This window comes from Mus musculus, chromosome 9 (assembly GCF_000001635.26).
Source record: "Mus musculus strain C57BL/6J chromosome 9, GRCm38.p6 C57BL/6J".
NCBI lineage: Eukaryota > Metazoa > Chordata > Mammalia > Rodentia > Muridae > Mus > Mus musculus.
The window spans coordinates 96,257,014-96,277,071 of NC_000075.6; the positions used below are offsets into that span (position 1 = coordinate 96,257,014).

Sequence of the window (20,058 nt, forward strand, 5' to 3'; positions counted from 1 at the left end):
TGCCAAGTTTTTTAAATGAATCTTTTTCATGTGCATTGGTGTTTTTGCCTGCATGTATCTCTGTAAGGGCACCGTATCTCCTGGAACTGGAGTTAAAGACAGTTGTGAGCTGCCATGTGGGTGCTGGGACTTGAATCCATGTTTTCTAGAAGAGTAGCCAGTGTTCTTAACTACTAAGCCATCTCCTCGGCCCCATCAGTGAACTTTTAAAAAATTATTTATTTGTATGCGTATGTTTCCATGGAGGCCAGAAGGAGGGTGTCAGCTCTCCTGGAGATGGAGTTACATGCAGTTGTGAGCTGCCCAATATGAATGCTGGAAACTGAACTTGGGAACCAAACTTGGTCCTTAGAAAGTGCAGCAAATGCTCCTATCTATCACTGAGTCGGCCTGGCCCCCGTCCATTGAATGTTAATAGATTGCCCAAGTACAGTAAGTACCCTCACTGCTGTACTTTAAGGTATAAGAATGAAAAGATTCAGAGTTCTATAGGTTGTAGTTTCAATTTTTTAAAACATGTTTACAAGACAAGTTAACTCATACCCTGTATCATATCATTGTTGGCACACGTCTGTATTTTAGTGTATTATGTGTTAGCAAAAGACAAGTTCGAATAAGAAGAGTTATCTAGTCTCTTTCAGTCAGTATTGATTGGAATGTCAGACAGGTAGTGTCTAAGATGCTGAGGATACAGTACTAAAAGCAAAGCACAAAAGTCTTGCCCTGTTGTCAAGAAATACATCCAAAAATGTATTTGGTGGCTCAGTCCTTTCACTGCAACACTTAGGAGGCTGTGATAGGATTTCTGCATGTTGTAGTGCAGCCTGGGCTACAAAGGAGCCTGTCCCAAGCAATATACAAGGTCAGTTATATTTGAACTTTAATATTATTTGAACTGTCCAGCTCTGGGTAGAGAGAAGCAAGCAAGGAAGCAAGAAACCCTTTTCAGAGGGGGATTCTTCCAGTGTAGGTGATGCGTATGTGATAAGAGACAGACAGACACCTTAGTTATGTTGGATTGTGGAACTCACTGGCAGCGGAAACATGACATGCCAGTAAGTCCAGTGGAGACAGGGATTTAATTTTGACTTTTGAATGTTTTCACTACTACTGTATACCCAGGCTCTAAAATAGCACTTGGCTTATGATCAATATTCAGTAAATACATGTTGATGAAATTGCTTGTTTTAGATTTACATACTCACAGATACCTGCTTTAATTTTTTTTTTTTTTTTTTACATCTTGGCAGTTGGAAATTTTATTTTCATTGCCTTATTTGTAATATTATTGCAATAAAAGTGTATTAATATTGGTAGCTAATCTTATGGTTATCTGACATTACAAAGAGTAGACTTGGAAATGAACTTTAAAAGGTCATCTTTTGTTAAATTTCCTGTGTTGGAAAATTGAGTAAGATGATTAGGTATGTAAGTAACTTTAATTAATCATTTAAAAAAGAGGTCAACATAATTTTTGCTCTCCTGAGAAAATGGAGAAAGGTACTTAACCCTGGATGTAAAAGACTAACCCAAAACGTTTAAGACTAACTGTGGGAAAGTGGGAGGGCGAAGAGCACAGCTAAGCTGCTCTTTGTTGATATCAGAAACCAGCCTGTCATTCACTTTGGCGTTGAAGCATGGCCTATCTCAGGGGGCAGGACCAGGACTCTTCCCTCCCACAAGGGCTGGGCAGTTTCTGCAAGCTCAGAGAGCTCTGAGCAGTTTTTCAGGAGTTTCTCCTCCCCTTTTACTGGGAAATTCATGGTGCATTTGCTCTGCCTTCAAAATGCGGTAAGGTCTTCTGCTTTCTAACTGACTGCCTTGGAGCCAGCAGATAGTCGGACATGTACAATTCGAATTATGCAGGTCTTGTGAGTAAGTTAATTTTATTTTTAAACTACTTAAAATTCAGATGGCATTTAGAAAAGTGATAGCTTGGATTTAGGCATTTTATCATTTTTTTTACCTTTAAGCTTTTTTTTTTTTTTTTTTTTTTTAAATTTTAAACAGCCTTTGTAATTTAGTAAGAAAGCCAGGTTCCATACAGCAAAGCTCCTTTCTTAGCACCTGTGTTTTGAGGTTTTGGGATGTGCCTTTCTTTCTTGGGCAGCAGCACACATCTTGACCGCTTTTCTTGAGCATCTTTTAGTTTTATTGAGTATTTTAAGTTGAGCTTGTCTGAGCTCGATTGCTTACGTCTGACACAGTCTCAAGTTTCCAGTGAATGGTAACAAAGACTGTAGAGTGTTGTTGGTACTGCAGTGAGAGGCATGCTTCCTTAGACCAGGTAAGAGAGGCCAGTTTGTTTCTCATAGCCTCGTGAGTTTTTACTGTGTTTTTATTTGTTAAGCTGCTGCCAGGCTAAATAGAAAAGTAGCCAGGAACATGCTGATTTCAAGACGTCCTTGCTGGTTACAGATAGAAAAACTACAGAGCATGGGGGGGAAGGTGGGGGGAGGGGTAGTTATCCTAGTTTATCCTCAGCTATTTATATAAATTAATTACAATGCAGAGATAATTCTGGGATTCAGTTTTTTCTATTTAGGAGTTAAAGAAGCAGTTGAAGACATCAGTCATTTTAGAGGTACTTCATAGTTATTCCTCGTGGAAACAATTCTAGTGGTAGTTTTTACTTTCATTTTTTTCCAATAAATAAAATAAGGTTTCCTCTTATTAAATATTTTCCCATTTATGAAAACTTTCAAATTGTCAACAATAAAGTATGCTTCCTCAGAATCTTTAGAAATCAACCTGACAGACGAAAAAAATTCAGCCTTTGTAGTTATTTCGTTCCTTTTTTCCCCTAGTACAATTTTCTTCAAAGTATTTGTGCTTTGAAAATGTCAGCTGTATTCTAATGAAGCTCCGGCATTGTTTGCTCATAAAGGAGCCGGTGCATTCCACTGCTTGACGGTTTATTATGAGGCGCCGTGGGAGAGGGGGTGGCACCATTTGGTGTCTGCCTCTTGGGGTGGTGACTGCCATTATGTTAGCTTTGGATTGGCAAAGAAAATATAGCATGCAAGAAGCTATACAGACTCTGGATACTGTGAAGAAAATCCTGTTCCTAAACAATTCTTAGCCGCGAATGTGTAACAGCTTGATTGAGCTGATCATTTCAAGTATACCCTTGAAGTCTATATTATGGTTACAATTCATATTCTGTGAAGCACATATCTTGTTTTTTTAAACATTATTCTTTTTGCTTTAATAAGGAAATAAATAATTTTTTAGCTGTAACATTTTAATGGCTATGACAATATTTTAAGTAAAGAAGTCTAAGGAACTCAGTGTGGGGAGGGAGGGGGAGTTGGAGAGGGGCAGAGCCTTCCTTTCAGTGAGGAAAGCCCTGATGAGGAAAATGAAGCAACAGATGTTTCTTCTGTTACAATTGAAGTTGTTTCATTCAAAATTCAACAGTAGCTGAAATGAGGAGAGAGAGGGGGGTCATAAATCCGACCTAAATGGTGAATAAATAAAACAGCCATTTATCATTTATTTAAAATTCATCCTTTATAGTCAGGATTTGAGAATCAACATAACAAAAATGAGTATACATTTTTGTTAAAGAGTTTTTTAAAAGGAAACCTTAAAAGTTGTGTAATGAAAACAGTTTTAGTGCATTTAAGTTATAGGAAATAGAACATTATGTTAGATTTAACTCTTAAAACCAAAAGTCAAATAAAATATATAGAAAATGCTTAGTTGCAGAAGTTTGTAATTGCAAAAAGGCTTCGAATGGAGTAGAGAACCCCAGTTGTGCATGTTGATAGGCCATTTCTACAGGAAACATGAGACCTACACCAGAGACTCTCTGGATGAAAAATATGGGAGACATGTTTGGATAATTGAAGTGATATGTTTCACTTTGTCTGAAAAAAATCATAAGCTTAGGTTGGTTGCTCATGGAAAAAAGGGTGATGTTTATTTGCTGGAAAGAGCAGGAAGGAAGATAATATGAACATAATGAAAGCAGTCGTATACTTTTTAAAAGTAAATCAGATTCATTATGAATAAAGTATAAACAAGTAACACAAAGGGGAATTCTGTGTTCTTATATAATTTTCACTTATACATATTATAGCTACTCTTTTTGGGGCGGGGGGACCTATATGGTCTTATATGTAGCTCAGTCTGTTAGAACTTTGGAGGTGGGGGTGGGGGTGGAGGCAGGTACAAGGTTGCACTATGTAGCTCTGACTGGCTTGGAACTCAGCTCGACCTCCCTCTGCCTCTCTCATGCTGGTTTTAAAGACCTGCTAGTTTTAAAGGTGTAAGCCACCATGCTGGGCCTGGCCTAGAACTCTTGGTCCTCCTGCTTCCGTCCCCAGAGTGCTAAGATAATAGAAATATGCCACCACTCCCATCTAACTTTATGGGGGTCTTTTAGCCTTGGAAGTATTTAGTGACTGAACCTAGACATGAATGCTACCCTGAGCTGTATCCGCTTGGCCTTTATATTTTTCTTAAAGTTTATACTGGGCTGGAGAGATGGCTCAGCAGTTAAGAGCTCTAACTGCTCCTCCAGAGGCCCTGAGTTCAATCCCCAGCAACCACATGGTGACTGTAATGAGATCTGATGCCCTCTTCTGGTGTGTCTGAAGACAGCTACAGTGTACTCATATACATTAAATAAATAATTAAAAAGATTTTTTTTACTATTATTAATGGGATGGGCCATGAATGCCATAGCATATGTTTGGAGTCAGCTCTCTTCCCCCAACTTTATTGGCTCCTGGACCCTGAGATAGAACTCAGATCATCAGCCTTGAGGAAAAAACACTGTACCCACTAGGCTATGCATATCTTGGGCCTCCTTATATTTTTCTTAAAGTTAGCCTTTTTGTTTATTTGTTTAATTTTAGATTGGATTTTAGTTTTTAATTTTTTGAGACAGGGTTTCTATATAACCCTGGTTGTTCTGAAACTTACTGTATAGGCCAGGCTGGCCTTGAACTCACAGAGATCCACCTGCCTCTGCTTCCTGAGTGTTGGGATTAAAGTATGTGCCACGACACCAGGCAAAGTTGACTTTTGAAAACTGGTGCTAAAGCACCAGATCTTTTAAAAAAAATTTATATGTATAGGTGTTTTGCCCAAATACATTTCTGTTCACCACTTGGCATTCCTGGTGCTCATGGAGACCAGAAGGGGGCATCAGATCCCTGAATTCTGGAAGAGCAGATAGTACGCCTAACCGCTACGCCACCTCTCCAGCGCCAGCACCACCAGGTCTTTTATGCTAAACATTTATTATTTTCCAAATCTTACTCTGTAACGTTAGTAGTAATATTTAGTTGCCAGAACATCTTTAGCTACACTTTGAATTTTATGCATTGGTCAAATATTATGTAGCTTCTAAATATTTAATTGGCCTAAGAAGACTGGAAATAACTTCAACAATAAAGGAAAATATTAAAAAAATTTTCTTGTTTTTAGCTAGGATCTGTAGGTTTCCTTGAAGGTATTCTTCAAATAAGGATGACAGACTTTAGAGGCTTTGAAGTTTATCAACTGATTGCTCTAATTAAGATAAAATTCTAAGATTGATTTACATACTCTTTAAAGGAATAACAACAGCAATCTTGATCAAAGAATATAAATTTCAGTGAACAAATAACCTTTAAAAAAAGTGCTTGGCCTCATGTAGAATATATAACTGTAATAGCATTTTTCATGTACTTATATTTGAGTAAAGTATATTTTAAGTAAAGTATACATTAAGTATATTTAAATATACTTAAATACTTTTTAATTTACTTATAAGATAGGCTCTTTTGAAGTTGAGGCTGGCCTCAAACTGTGTATGTAAGTACAACCTTGAACCCCTCCACTGCAGGTATCAGTGTCGATTTTGTAGTGCAGACAGGATGCCAGGTCCTGCAGTAGGAAAGCAGCAGCAGCGGTGCAGAAGTCATTGGAACGTCAACATTTCATGTGAAGTCTACCACATAGGTAGTAGAAAGCACATCAGCTGAATTATCTTAAGATGAACACCTGCTATCTCTGTAGGAGTGAATTATACAATCATTGTGTGTTGTACATATAATGTGTGTGCATGTATGATATGTATACATGACACCATATATATGATGTACAGAGAACCTTGTGGACGCGTTCTCTTTTTCTACCTTCATGTGTGTTCCTGGGTCTGAACTCAGCTTGTCAGGCTTGTGTGCCAAATGTTTTTGCATGCTGAGCCATCCTGCTGGCCTACATTTATTTATATTTATAATATATAGGATATATGTGTAGATATATATCCCCCATATATCTATCTCTACATCTATATACCCTATATCTATATAATTGTATATATATACAGAGTATATCTACATATACCCTATATAAAAAACAGTTTCTATTACACTATAGAGTTATATCCTTTCATTTACTTATAAGACAGGCTCTTTTATAGTTGAGGCTGGCCACAAACTATATAGTTAAATACAACCTTAAACATCTAATACTAACTGCTTCCTTGTTAGGGTTGAGATTACAGGCCACTACTCTCAGTTTTATGTGGTCCAGATGTGGAACCCAGGATTTCATGCTTGTTAAACAAGCACCATACAGCAGTTTGCTTATTGAGACAAGGTCTTCTTCTATAACCCAGGCTGACTCACGATGTAGCTCCGAAATAATTTCTTTATACACATATATTCCTTAATTCATATTCATTCATATTCTCTTTCCATCTCTATATATCTAGTAGTCTAGAATGGCCTCAGACTTACTATATAGTTGAAGATGGCCTTGAACTTCTGATCCTTATATGTTCATCTCCCAGATGCTGGGGTAATAATTGAGCTCTACTACATTCAGCTTGTAAATAGAAAACTTTACTTTTTTAAGGCAAGGTCTCGATTAATAACCTTGCCAGCACCACCACCCCCCAACAAATGAATAAAGAGTTCAGGCTGGCTTCTGACTTGCCACTGTCCTCCTGTTTCAGCCTCCAGAGTAGTAGGATTGAGATATAGGCATATGTCATCATCCTTTAATTTCCAATAAGCTCTACCACAGTTAGTATACTGTTCAAAACATGTGATGATAGAAGACTTTAGGAATAAGATGTGCTTGTGGCTTTGTCTTCATTGTGAACTCTTCATCATAAAACTAATATCTTAGAGAAGCCATGTTTACCTATTTATTATTTCTGAAGTCAGAAATAGTATCCTCAGAGACCAATTGATGTAGTTATTCTCACTATCTTACATAGGCATATACAACTTGGAATAATTGATGACTGCCTATGAATTCCTCATTGGTGGGATAGGGGTAAGAGGGAAATTTTTCATGCTGTTTATGTTTCTTATTCAAATAAACCTTTTACATTATTGTTCAGGAATACATAGATACTATATTTCAGGTAGCTTTTTTTTAAATGGATACATGGACACTCTGTGTGTGTCTATGTTTGTGTGTGTGTCTGTCTGTGTGTGTGTTTGTATATACATAATCATGTTACATAACCCATGCTGGCCTTTAAAGTTCCTACAACCCTTCTGCCTTGGTTTTCCAAGTGCTGGGATTACAGATATTTGCAGCCGTGCTGGTGAGGACGGACCCAGGAGCTTATTGTATAGTAACACTGTTTTCTACCAACAGAATTTCAAGTGAATTTTTAGGTGACAGCTCTAAACATGGAATCTAACAACACAGTACTTTGGTTTTGGTAAATTACTCACATGTGGTGAAAATCTGGCAGATTTTTGATGCTACAAAACCCACGGACTTGGAGTACTTTCTGTGTGCTAGTAAGAGGGGCACTTTTTTTAAAAAATTATTATTATTATTATTATTATTATTTTGTTTGTTTTTGTTTTTCGAGGCAGGGTTTCTCTGTGTAGCCCTGGCTGTCCTGGAACTCACTTTGTAGACCAGGCTAGCCTTGAACTCAGAAATCCTCAGAGGCACGCCTCTGCCTCCCAAGTGCTGGGATTAAAGGCGTGCGCCACCACTGTCCAGCTAAAAAAAAGTTTTTTAATGTATGCGAGTACACTGTCACTGTCTTCAGACACACCAGAAGAGGACATCTGATCCTGTATAGATGGTTGTGAGCCGCCAAGTAGTTGCTGGGAATTGAACTAAGGACATTCAGAAGAGCAGGCAGTGCTCTTAACCACTGAGCCATTCTCCAGCCCGAGAACCTTTTTTCTTAATGTTTTATTAGTGTATATTAATTATACATAATGGATTTCATTATAACATTTTTACACATGTACATAATATATCTTGATCATAATTATCTCTTGCCTCCAACTTACCTTTGTATCTCCATTGCTAATTCTAATCCCTTTCCTCTTCCCTACTTACCTGCCTTCTACACACCCACCTCAGTTTGTCTGCGTGACCCAGTAGGTTTCCTTAGGGTTGTCTACAGAAACATAAATGAGGATTTGTTTACAGGAAACATGTGCACCTTACAAAGTGGCTGTATTGCTGGAAAAAAATTCTTTTTTTTTTTTTTAAAGATTTATTTATTTATTATATGTAAGTACACTGTAGCTGTCTTCAGACATCTATATTTATTATATGTAAGTACACTGTAGCTGTCTTCAGACACTCCAGAAGAGGGCGTCAGATCTTGTTACAGATGGTTGTGAGCCACCATGTGGTTGCTGGGATTTGAACTCCAGACCTTTGGAAGAGCAGTCGGGTGCTCTTACCCACTGAACCATCTCACCAGCCCTGGAAAAAAGTTCTTGTTCTACTATCAACCATTAAGTGTGTATAAATCTTCAGGGAAAGATAAGAGAGATAGAACTTTTAAAAAGATTTTATATATATGGGTGCTTTGTCTACACACCAGAAGAGGGCATTAGATCCTGTTTTAGGTGGTTGTGGGTGCTAGGAATTGAACTAAGAATCTCTGAAAAGACAGTCAGTGCTCTTAACCACTGAGCCATCTCTCCAGTCTCAGAGACAGAATTTATAATGAAAGTATGCAACTGAGTTTGGCCTGGAACTTGCTATATCCTCAAGGCTGGTCTCAAACGCATGATCCTGCCTCAGCCTTCTAATTACTAGGGTTACAGATAGATTATGGAAATGTGACAGCCTACCGAGAATATCATTTAATGCAGATGTGGGTTCTCTCCCCCTTAATATGTTAAAATGAATCTATAGCCTTGTATAATCTAGTCAAGAACTCTGACCATTGAGACACATCCTTTTTCACTTAAAAAAAAGGTTGTGTTTGTTTGTTTGTTTGTTTGTTTGTTTGTTTGTTTGAGCTGGATGTGGTGGTGCACACCTTTAATCCCAGCACTTGGGAGGCATAAGCAGGTGGATCTCTGTGAGTTCAAGGCTAGCCTGGTCTCCATACGAAGTTCCAGGACTACATAATAGACCTTGTCTCAAACAAAACAAAAAAGTATTTTTAAACATTTGTCTTGTATGTTTCTGTCTGTACATGAGCATACTATGCACATGTGTGGAGGTCAGAGAAAAATGTGTTTCCATGGATCAAAATGGGGTTGGCGGGTATTTCAGTCCATCAAAGCATCTTGCTGGCCTCTTACCTTTTAAGGAAGGACCTCAGTAAGTGCTTAGGCAGACCTGCAAACGTCAATCCTTTGGACTCAGAGTCTCTAGTAGCTAGGATTGCAGGCCTTTCACGAGGCCTGGGTATGAATAAGTTTTTGTACACAATAAATTTTGTTGATGTTGATCTATAACAATAAGATTTCTTGCTTTTTGTAGTCTTCTAAAAATACAGGACTGGCAGAAAGGCTCTGTGGGTAAAGGTGTTTGCCACCCAGCCCAGCCTGATGAGTTTTGCTTTCTAGAACCCATGTGGTGGAAGGAGAGAAACAACTGCAAGTTGTCGTCTGATCTCCATGCTTATAGCACTCCTGCAATGAATGTATGTATGTATGTATGTATGTATGTATGTATGTATGTATGTATGTAAAGAACTGTTGCTATAGGAAGCTTCAATGATCTTCCTGTAGTGTAGATCTTCTTGTCAGTGAGGACACAAATAGCCCTCAGAAGTCTGAGTGACCTACTTAGGACACTATGGATCACAGTGATCCCTTTTTTATTTTCTAAGGAGAAGAAATGCCTATGACTCCTAATTCATGGATAATTTTATTCTGTTTTGAACTTATGTCCTAAATTAGAAAATTTTTAGATCCCAACTTTTTAATTTAAGATCTATTTCTAATTATTCTAAACTTTTATAAATAGAAAATCTCTTACTTGAGTGTAAATTAAGAACGATTTATTTGTTTATACAATCTGGATGCCATCTGAGAGGAACTCATAAGCTTTGTGAGATTAATTTCCAATTAAGTTTTGAGCATTTTTACAGCCATAAGTTCTGATCCTGTGGTCACACCCAGCCACCTCCATCTCCTGCAGCCACTCAGTGGCTGTTTGTCTGAGATAAAACGCGCTGCTTTCTGTTCCTTCTCTTCACGGGGCCTAGGAACAAAGCTAACTTGCCACAGAATGGTTAGAGATGGGATGAGCATTGAGACCCTAGAACATGTACAAAGGGATTGGAGACACGGATTACTAAGCAAGCACCTTCTCTTTTATAAAAGTAAATTCAGTGGGGTAGAAAAACTATTATTTTCTTAATTTGAAACACAGTAGTTCTTCCCAATCAGTTGAAGCTCTTTTAAAAACATGAATTTCTACTTAGTTTTTGGCTCAGTAGGTGTCCAGTGGATCCCTGAAATGCATTTTGAATGAGAACTCATGTCACCACTCCCTGTGCAGTGCACAGTGTAACCAGACACATAGGGAAGGACAGTTAGAATGGACTAGGTGAGCCAGGCTGCAAATGATGTACCAAAATAAGTATTAATCAGGCTGATGGAAGAGACATGGAAAATTAAGAATTAAGTATTTCTAAGACTGAATAAGATAATAGAAAAAAGAACAAAATCACGTTTTGACTAAGTATAAAGAATGGAGTGAAGAAGGAGGTACAGCAGACTACTGGTGGGCGAGGCAAGTGTTTGGAGGAGAGTGACTTTACCATGTTAAAGCGAGGACTAGACGTGTGCCTCGTCCTTCTTAATAAACCTTTGTACGTGTACTAGTGGTTTGTAAGAATAGCATGCAATCAGAAATGCAACTGTTAAGGAGTCTGTGACTGTGTGTGAGCGTGCCTGCACCCCTATCCCTGTCTGCGTCTCCATCCGTCGACCCACGTATAATGTGTACTTCAGATTGGAGAACAAAAGTAATCATTATTACTTTGACCTCCTTCATTTTCATACTAAAAAAATTTAAGAGAAAAGGTTTATAAAGTTGACTACTTCCAAAGCAATATGTGGAGAATTAAATATAAAACAAAACCTGTCGAGTATGGTGGCTCATCCTGTAATTCCAGTGCATGGGGAGCTGAGACAGAACTACTGGGCACCAAGGCAAGGCAGGTCTCAAAAAGGAAAGGGAAAGACAGACCTGCTGGCTCACACCTTGTAATCCCATTACTTACGGGGGGCTGAGTGAGGCAGGAGAGTTGCTGGGAGAACAGCCTGGGCTATCTATCTAGTTTTAGGAAAGACTAAACTACGAAATGGGATCCTGTCTCGGGGAAAAACAACACACAGCAAAAACTATAAAATTGGAAAAAACATTTGCTGCAAGCATAACAAAATAATCTTATTCCTTCATTATTTGAAGAGATCCTACAATAAGTGACTAACAACTAGTAGAAAGACAGGAGAATTCTTAGGAAAAATCATTATATAGCTTTTATTTTGTTGGTTGGTTTGAGTTCCCCATGTAGCTGAGAATGGCCTTGAATGCCTGATTGCCGAGATTACAGTGCACTTTCAGATACACACACACACACACACACACACACTCTCTCACACACACTCACACACACACACACACACACACACACTCACACACTCTCACACACACTCACACACACACACACACACTCACACACACACACTCTCACACACACACACACACACACACACTCACACATACTCACACACACACACACACACACACACACACAAACACACAGTGGTAAAAAGTGTAGAAGTTAGGACTTGTAAGAATCTGTTCTACTGTTTTCCTCAGGGGAAACCTGGCTGTATGTGCTTTTATTTGCTAAGTCGTCTTGCTAGTTCATCCTTTGTATTACCTTAAATTTATTTATTGATTGATTGATTGATTGATTGACAAAAATCTCACTTTGTATCCCATTTTGACCTGAAATTCACTATGTAGCAAATACTGGAGTTGAAATTATTTCAACTCGAGTGCTGAGATTATAAACTTCTATGCCCAGCCTTTTTTGTATTCTTCCTTCCTTGTGGTTGTTGTAAATAATAGGTTATATCTACTTAAAATATATGCATGCATGCATGTGTGGCACACGTAGGCCAGAAGACATCCACTTCTCTGGCGAATGGTTTGAACATATAGACACGTTGTTTAGTGCGCAGTGAAGCAAGTGCCTAGCCTCTGAGAACCGCTTGAAATGGTGGGAATGGGCATGGACATAACAAGAAGGAGCGAGAGCTGCAGATGGTACAGTCTTTATATAAGAACTTAAGGCTTTTTTTTTCTGTTTCAAATGTCATTTTATTGCAAAATGGTATAACTAATTACAGGTTTAAACTATAACTTGGTAATTTTAGTCAGGCAGCAAGTGGCTACAAATTGCTTATTTAAATGTGATCACTATGTAACTCTGGTCTTATTGGCCAATAGGGCTAAGCCACTAACAATTTAGTGGCTCGTTCATTTCTTAGGAAAGGTATACTGTAATTTTAATAGACAGCAATACAGGAAGAGTTCTTAACAAGTTCTCACTTAAGTTAACTCTCTCTGGCTGTCTCAATTGAGGTAGACACATTCACATAACTGGCTGCACTTGAGCCTCTGCAGGTAGCTTTAGCTCTTCAGTGCACTTGGCAATGGTCTCCTTTTCCTGCTGTGTAGAAATGCTCTGCACCACATGCTTTTCCACCAGCCTATCATATGCTCTTGCTCCTTGTACAGAAATATGGTAGTCCAGGCGATTCTTTTACCTCCTTATATGCTCATCTAGCTGTGCCTGGCAAGAGACCTCCACAGACAGGACAGTGTTATTCCTCTGAACATAGTCTGCTTTCTTATACAACCGAGCTCCACCCATGGGCTGGTTCCATTAGCATTTGTAATTAATCAAGAAAATGCTCTAGAGGCTTGCTTACAGGCCAGTCTTATGGAAGCATTTTCTCAGTTGAGATTCCTGTTCTCAGATTCTCTAATTGTGTCAAGTTGACAAACTAACCAGGACTTGGATCTAAATTCAGCAATTTAATCCAGAGGAACATCAGACTCGAGTGTATTTAAAGGCATGAGGCTGAGATCAGTTTATCCAATAAGGAAAGGTTGATAAGTGGGGTTGGAGAACTGAAGCCTAGGGCTTCAGAACAGTTCAGAGAGGAACGCCAGCCATCAACAACTGGAATAGCCAGTTGGCTAGGAGAAGACTAAGAGGCTTGACCCAATTGCCAAATGAGAAACAACGTTTCACAGGATGTAGTAAAATCATGTACAATGCTGAGAGGTTAACTTGAGTTGAAAGTTAAGACTTAATCTTGGATTCAGCAACATGGAGATATTGATAAGAACTATTTAAGTGAAATTTTAAAGAGGAAAATGGGAAGGGGTTCAAGAGAATCAGCAATGGAGGAAGTGGACACTGTAAATGTCCATAGATTTTGAGAGTAGTTTGACTGTGGAGGTCAAGAGGAATGGGTTGGTAGCTGTAGCTCTTAGCATTAAGTGGCAGAAAGTACCTTCGTGGGCCTTGCAATCGATCTAACACAAGAGGTTTATTGGGGGGAGAGGGACAAAGGGGACATAAGAGAGATACAGACAGAATTGGGAGGGGGCATGATGTCAACAGGGTCCTTTTAAAGGTGTGCAAGTTGCCTAGGAAAATATGAAACTCACAGGACAGTGGAAGGAGGTGCCCCAAACCTGGCTGTGATGGTGATGATGTAAGCTGCTGGCACTGAGTCACATTATGCGTGGCTAAGAAAAGTTGGATTTTTTTGTTTTGTTTGCTTTCAAGATAGAAGAAATAATGTATGTTTGTGTGCTGAGATCGATCCAGTAAAGTGAAAGATTGTTCTGATTCAGGAGACCTTTAAAGGGACTAGAGTAACATGGTGTAGACAAGTAAATAAATTAGCTGGCTTAAAAATAATAGAGCTGGTTGACAAGTAAATAAATTAGCTGGCTTAAAAATAATAGAGCTGGTTGAAGTAACAGATAAGGAAAAGCTAAGAGAAATGCATGACCTATATTACACTTTTTACTAATAAACATAAATTTGCTTATACCATTTTCCCTTTAAGTCAGGTCTTCCTATAGACCAGGTTGGTCACAAACTTGCTTTGTAGCTCAAGATGTCCTTGAACTCTTAGTCCTGCTGCCCTCAGGAAGTGGGACTATAGCCATGGGTCTCTACACCTGGCTTTCTCCTTCATTTTGGTATATAAAAGTATAATTTACAGTCCAGTCAGATGGCTGATGGGTGAAGGTACTTAACGCATAAGCCAGGCATCCAGGAGCCCGTATAGAAGTGATAGGAAAGAACGGATTACACAAAGCTGTCTCTGAGAACTCCACACAGGTGCCATGATGTGCACTCAACACCCCACTAATTATTATTAATAAATAAATTTTTAAAATATATAATTAAGCCGGGTGTGGTGGCGCACGCCTTTAATCCCAGCACTCGGGAGGCAGAGGCAGGAGGATTTCTGAGTTCGAGGCCGGCCTGGTCTACAGAGTGAGTTCCAGGACAGCCAGGGCTATACAGAGAAACCCTGTCTCAAAAAACCAAAAAAAAAAAAAAAATAATTTATATGTATATATATATATATATACATATATACATATACATATATATATAAATTTAATGTACAAGATAATTAGCCCTTCTTAGATTGGACTTTTAGTTCCACAAACACCATAATGTTGGTCCCACTTTGTTTGTGGCATGGTCTTACTGTTTAGTTATGGCCACTATAGAACTCATAACTCACAGCAATCATTCCCCTTAGCCTCAAGGGTGTTGACATTACAGGTGTGGACTCTGGGCCAACAAGTTATCACCTTAAACTGTGTTTGTTTGTTTGTTTGTTTGTTTGTTGAGACAGAGTCTCTCTGTATACTCATGGAACTCATTATGTAAATCAGGCTGGTCTTGAACTCAGAGATCTACCTGCCTCTGCCCCCCAGATGCTGGCATTAAAGGTGTGCGTCACCCCACCCAGCCAATTTATACTTATTATTAAGAACTGTAGGTTGGTTTAGACTGGGAAACTGAAACCTCTGCGTGCAGATTTTTTCATATTTATGGAGATTTTATTTCCTTTATTTGAGAAACTTTTTTCTCTTTCTTTTTCTTTTTCTTTTTTTTTTGGGGGGTGTTTTTTCGTTTTTTGTTTTGTTTTGTTTTTCGAGACAGGGTTTCTCTGTGTAGCCCTGGCTGTCCTGGAACTCACTCTGTAGACCAGGCTTGCCTCGAACTCAAATCCACCTGCCTCTGCCTCCCAAATGCTGGGATTACAGGCGTGCGCCACCACTGCCCAGCTTTATTTGAGAAACTTAAGTCTTGGGTCAATCAAAACCAATTTCTGGGATGCGGGGACAAAAACTGAAGTTTAATTAAGCTAGTAACTTGTACACTATTCTATAGAGGAACCTCTACTCTAAATGTCATCTTACCCTGGAAACTTGTGCCGAGCTTCTGTGGTCAGGTGTTGGACAGGCCTCTGGGCATCTCATAAAACTTCTCTACTTGCAGCTTTACAGTCAATGAACGAGGCTGCCCTTACTGTGTTTTAGAACCTAGCTTAGTCTCTTGCATAAAATTCTAAAAACGCATCAGCCCACAATTAAAAAAAAAAAAAAAGTTGTTATCTGGGCCACAACAGAACCCAGAGAATTTATATAATTGAAAAATTATAGGTGCTTCATAATTGACCTTCTGATCCAAAATGACCTATTGAATTTGCAACTTGGTTCTTGGTGTGGAGGTCCACAGACAAACTCGGACGTCTTCAGACCTTAGCTGGATGCCATGAGGCGTTATTTGGCTTTCGACTCTTTTTTTCTTGTCTAAGAGGTAGCAGCAGCAACAGTGCCCACCTCCGGGCAGCTTCTTTCTTGGCATGATGAGCCTGCATGCAGATTTTTTTAAAATTACATTTATGCGTGCGTGTGCACATGTTTATATATGCACTCATTTTCCTTTTACCATGCCAGTCCTGGGGGTCAAATTTAGGTCCTTAGATTTAGCAACAAGTACCTTAATTCACTGAGCCATCTTGCCTCCAATTCTAGATCCTTCCACTGTAATGTCCTATAGGAGGATTACAGGAATACACTGCCATGTACATCATCAATATTGAGAAAATAAAGATATAATTTAGGCTGTTTGATAGGAAGTTTGGCATCCAGTTAGAAAACTTAGGGAATCCAGTCTGGGCTGATAAGGTTTGTATGTATTTCAATTAAGACTTTTTGGTTTTTGTTTATTTTGTTTGGTTTTTCCAGATAGGGTTTCTCTGTATCCCTGGCTATACTGGAACTCATTCTATAGACTAGACTGGTCTCAAACTCAGAGACCTACCTGCCTCTGCCTCCTCAGTGCTGGGATTAAAAGTGTGCTCTACTACCCCAGGTATACTGTGTCTCCAAATGTAGATTAGTAGAATGGAATAGGACCGCGCGCGCGCGCGCGTGTGTGTGTGTGTGTGTGTGTGTGTGTGTGTGTGTGTGTGTGTGCACTTGATACCGCAGAAGACTGACTTCTTACTTACCTGTCTTTCAGGTAACATTTCACTTGTTGCCTTTCCAGTTTCAAGCACCAACTCACCAACAAAGATTTTACCGAAAACCTTAGGGCCAATAAATGTGAATGTTGGACCCCAAATGGTAAGAAAATTATTAAATTTCAGAATTGACACTTTTCTCAGGCAAGACTAATTTATAGATAATTATGCTGAAGATGTTTGATCAAATATTCTATTTAATTTTAGTTATCTCATTTACCCTAAATAAAAGTTTTGGTTTTATCTCAGTATAATTAAGTATTAATTTATATTAATAAATGTTTTTGTGTTCTTATGTTTAATTTTAACATTTCAATCTGTGGGTTCTGAATGTGTAATATTAAGGTTTTTCTCCCCTTACGAGGCCTTTCTTAACTTTTGTTGTTTAATTAACTTGAAATCTATTGTATTCTACCAGTCTTACAACTTTTGTGGAAACCATGTTTGCACATATAAATTGAGTTATAACTGAGTAGTTGAATTTATACTTGGAGTTATAGATTTCAGGTTTTTCATTAAATTAAATGATTAAAGATTATTATAGGTAAACTCATGCGTGTACTCACATTTTGGGAGGCAGAGGCTGGAGGATCACCACAAGTTCCAGGATAACCAGTCTATTTAGTGAGTTCCAATCCAGAGAATTACATAGCGAAACCCTGACTGGAGAGAGAGGCATGGGGTAGAGACGGGGAGAGAACAGGGAGAAAGGAACTTGCGTGCTTACAAATAACCAAGGAAGCAACTGTGTGCCATTTTAATTCTCAACCCTAAAATTACTGGATGAAAAATAAGTATGTGTATGTTTCTTTAAAAGCATTATTCCTGCTAGAGCTTGAAATACGTAGTCCTCTCAGAAAACCTTGTTTATAATTACATTTGCATTAGATTACTCTGACCAACCAAGTGTAGTGGCGCGTGCCTATAATCCTAGCACTTGGGAGACAGAGGCAATCGGATCTCTGTAAATTCCAGGCCAGTCTAGTCTACAAAGCAAGTTCAAGAACAGCCAGGACTAGTACAAAGAGAAACCATGTCTCCAAAAATCAAAACAAAACAAAACAAAATCACTCTGCTCAGGTTTGATGGTTCTTGCCTGTAAGCCCTGCTCTTAGGAAACTAAGCAGGAGGATCTTAGTGCATTTGAAGCCAGGAGGACTCTCTCAAAACACCTACTACAGGGGACTAAAGAGATGGCTCAGTCCTTAAGAGCACTGACTACTGCAGAGGGACTGACTTGATTTCCAGCCCCTATTTCTGAGGCTCACAACTATCTGATAGTCAGGGGATCCAACACCCTCTTCTGGCCTCCATGGCATCAGGCATGTAAGTGGTGCACAGATGTACATGCAGGCAAGATACCCATACATAGAAAATACCTACCGTTAAAAACAAACAGACTAACAAAAAAAGTAAACTATCTTAAATCTTAATATTTTTATTTTAAATTATTTATTTACTGCATGTATACATGTGCACTTAAACACATGCCACAACATACAACATGTGTAGAGGTCAGATAACTTGCAGGAATAGGTTCTGTCCTTCCACTGTGTTTTTTCCAGGAATCAGAACTCACGTTGTCGGGCTTGGTGACAGTGCCTTCCCAGTGAATCATTTCAAATACGTAAATATTAAAGAGTAATTCTCACTTACAGAACAGTACCAATATATTTTGCTTATGACACAGCATTCTGTGGACTATTTTGAATTCAAAGTTTAAATAGAACTATCTTTTAACATTCTTACTGGTTTCAGGAAGTCTTTAAGGTATTATAAGCATGACATTTCCTAGGGTCAGTTAAAGACTGTTAATCATCTGAAACTTTCAAGTTAAAGATAAAACACAGTTTACTGTAAGTATGTGAAGAATGTGATCTAGCTCTAGACCCCATAGAGACTCAGATAAATTGTCCCCACTTGGAAGTAGCTCAGGAAAGATTCAAACAGTGGTTCAGCATGTGCCCTTCTCTCAGCCACTACAGTAGATACAGATAAGACATTTAGCTAAAGTCTGTACTTTGAAATAGAATTATGTAAATACTAAAATTCCTTAGTCATCACCTGTGTGGCTCTAAGGTGCCTTGTACAGTGCAGGCATGGTAGTCACTCCTTCAGAGGGTACAGATGGCACCACCTTGGTAGCAGTATCCATGCGCCATCTCCACTAGGCTACAGAATGCTGATGCCACTTAGATTTTAAAGAACCTTTGAGGGAGCCTCGAGGACTAGGTAGAGAACTATTGCTATCGCCACTGAAAAGAGACCTCATTAGAATGCTGAGGGGAAGCTATGGAAATGGGGCCACCCTCAAACTAATTGCCACCAGCAATAAACAGGGCCACCACCTTAGCAACTTGAATACTTCCCTTGGAATTTTAAGGACTTTACTGGGGTTAAACCTGAATTTATAGTTTCTAAACTGAAAAGAATTTTAGGCCTAATTAGTGTATAAAGCAGAATTGGAGATTTTATTATAGATACTGTATTTTGATAGAATTTTATTTGAATGGGTATTTTTCTTGTGTGTGTATCTGTGCATCATGTGCAAGCAGTACCCATGATGGTCAGAAGAAGGCATGAGTTCTCCAGAAATGATGTTAACAGGCTGTTGTGAGTAACTATGCAGGTGCTGGGAATCCACTCGTAGTAAGTGCTCTTAACCATGAGTCTTCCCTCCAGCCGCACTATTAAAGATATTCTATGACAGGTTTGAACATCAGGGTTAGGAGGGAGATGCGCAGAATCAAGTAAGGCACATTGGAGAGTATGCTATAGGGTGCTCTGTGAGTAGCAGCTCACAGTAGTTAGATGAAGCATTTTTGTGGGATTTGAAGTTAGTTTGTTATAACTGGGTGGTTCCTGAGGGGCACCTGATAGTTGATAAGATAAAATCCTAGCCCACAAAAAAAAAAAAAAAAAAAAGCCGGGTTTTGTGGTGCACGCCTTCAATCCCAGCAGAGGCAGGTGGTTTTCTGAGTTCTACAGAGAAACCCTGTCTCAAAAAACCAAAACCAAAACAAACAAACAAACAAAATCCTAGCCCACAGCAATGCAGGAAACAATTTCTTTGAGGTTCTCAGGCAAAGTCTGGGGAATGGGATGGGGGCCTACCCAAGGCCATACACATTTAAGCTTTAGGCCTAGTTTATTGTTACCTTAAGATAAAATTGACTACATGAAGAAATTATTTCTGTGTTCGTAACCTTCATAGCAAATGCTGATGAGCTAG

At 38.8% G+C, this 20,058-nt stretch overlaps 1 protein-coding gene across 48 annotated transcripts in view; it reads left to right on the forward strand.

The window, feature by feature from the left end:
* The window catches only part of Tfdp2 (transcription factor Dp 2), a 127,401-nt gene that overhangs the window by 60,768 nt on the left and 46,575 nt on the right, over positions 1-20,058 (forward strand). For 27 of the 48 annotated variants that reach the window (XM_030244195.1, XM_006510961.4, NM_001184706.1 and 24 more), the window contains one exon: positions 16,826-16,929. The exons of 1 other annotated variant lie outside the window; for it this stretch is intronic. In XM_030244195.1, the coding sequence (XP_030100055.1) occupies positions 16,927-16,929 (3 nt within the window). In that variant the 5' untranslated portion in view covers positions 16,826-16,926. Of the gene's footprint in view, positions 1-1,225; positions 1,876-2,023; positions 2,288-16,825; positions 16,930-20,058 lie in introns of those variants that run through there. 20 more of the 48 variants (XM_006510975.4, XM_030244186.1, XM_030244200.1 and 17 more) reach the window with 10 other exon arrangements.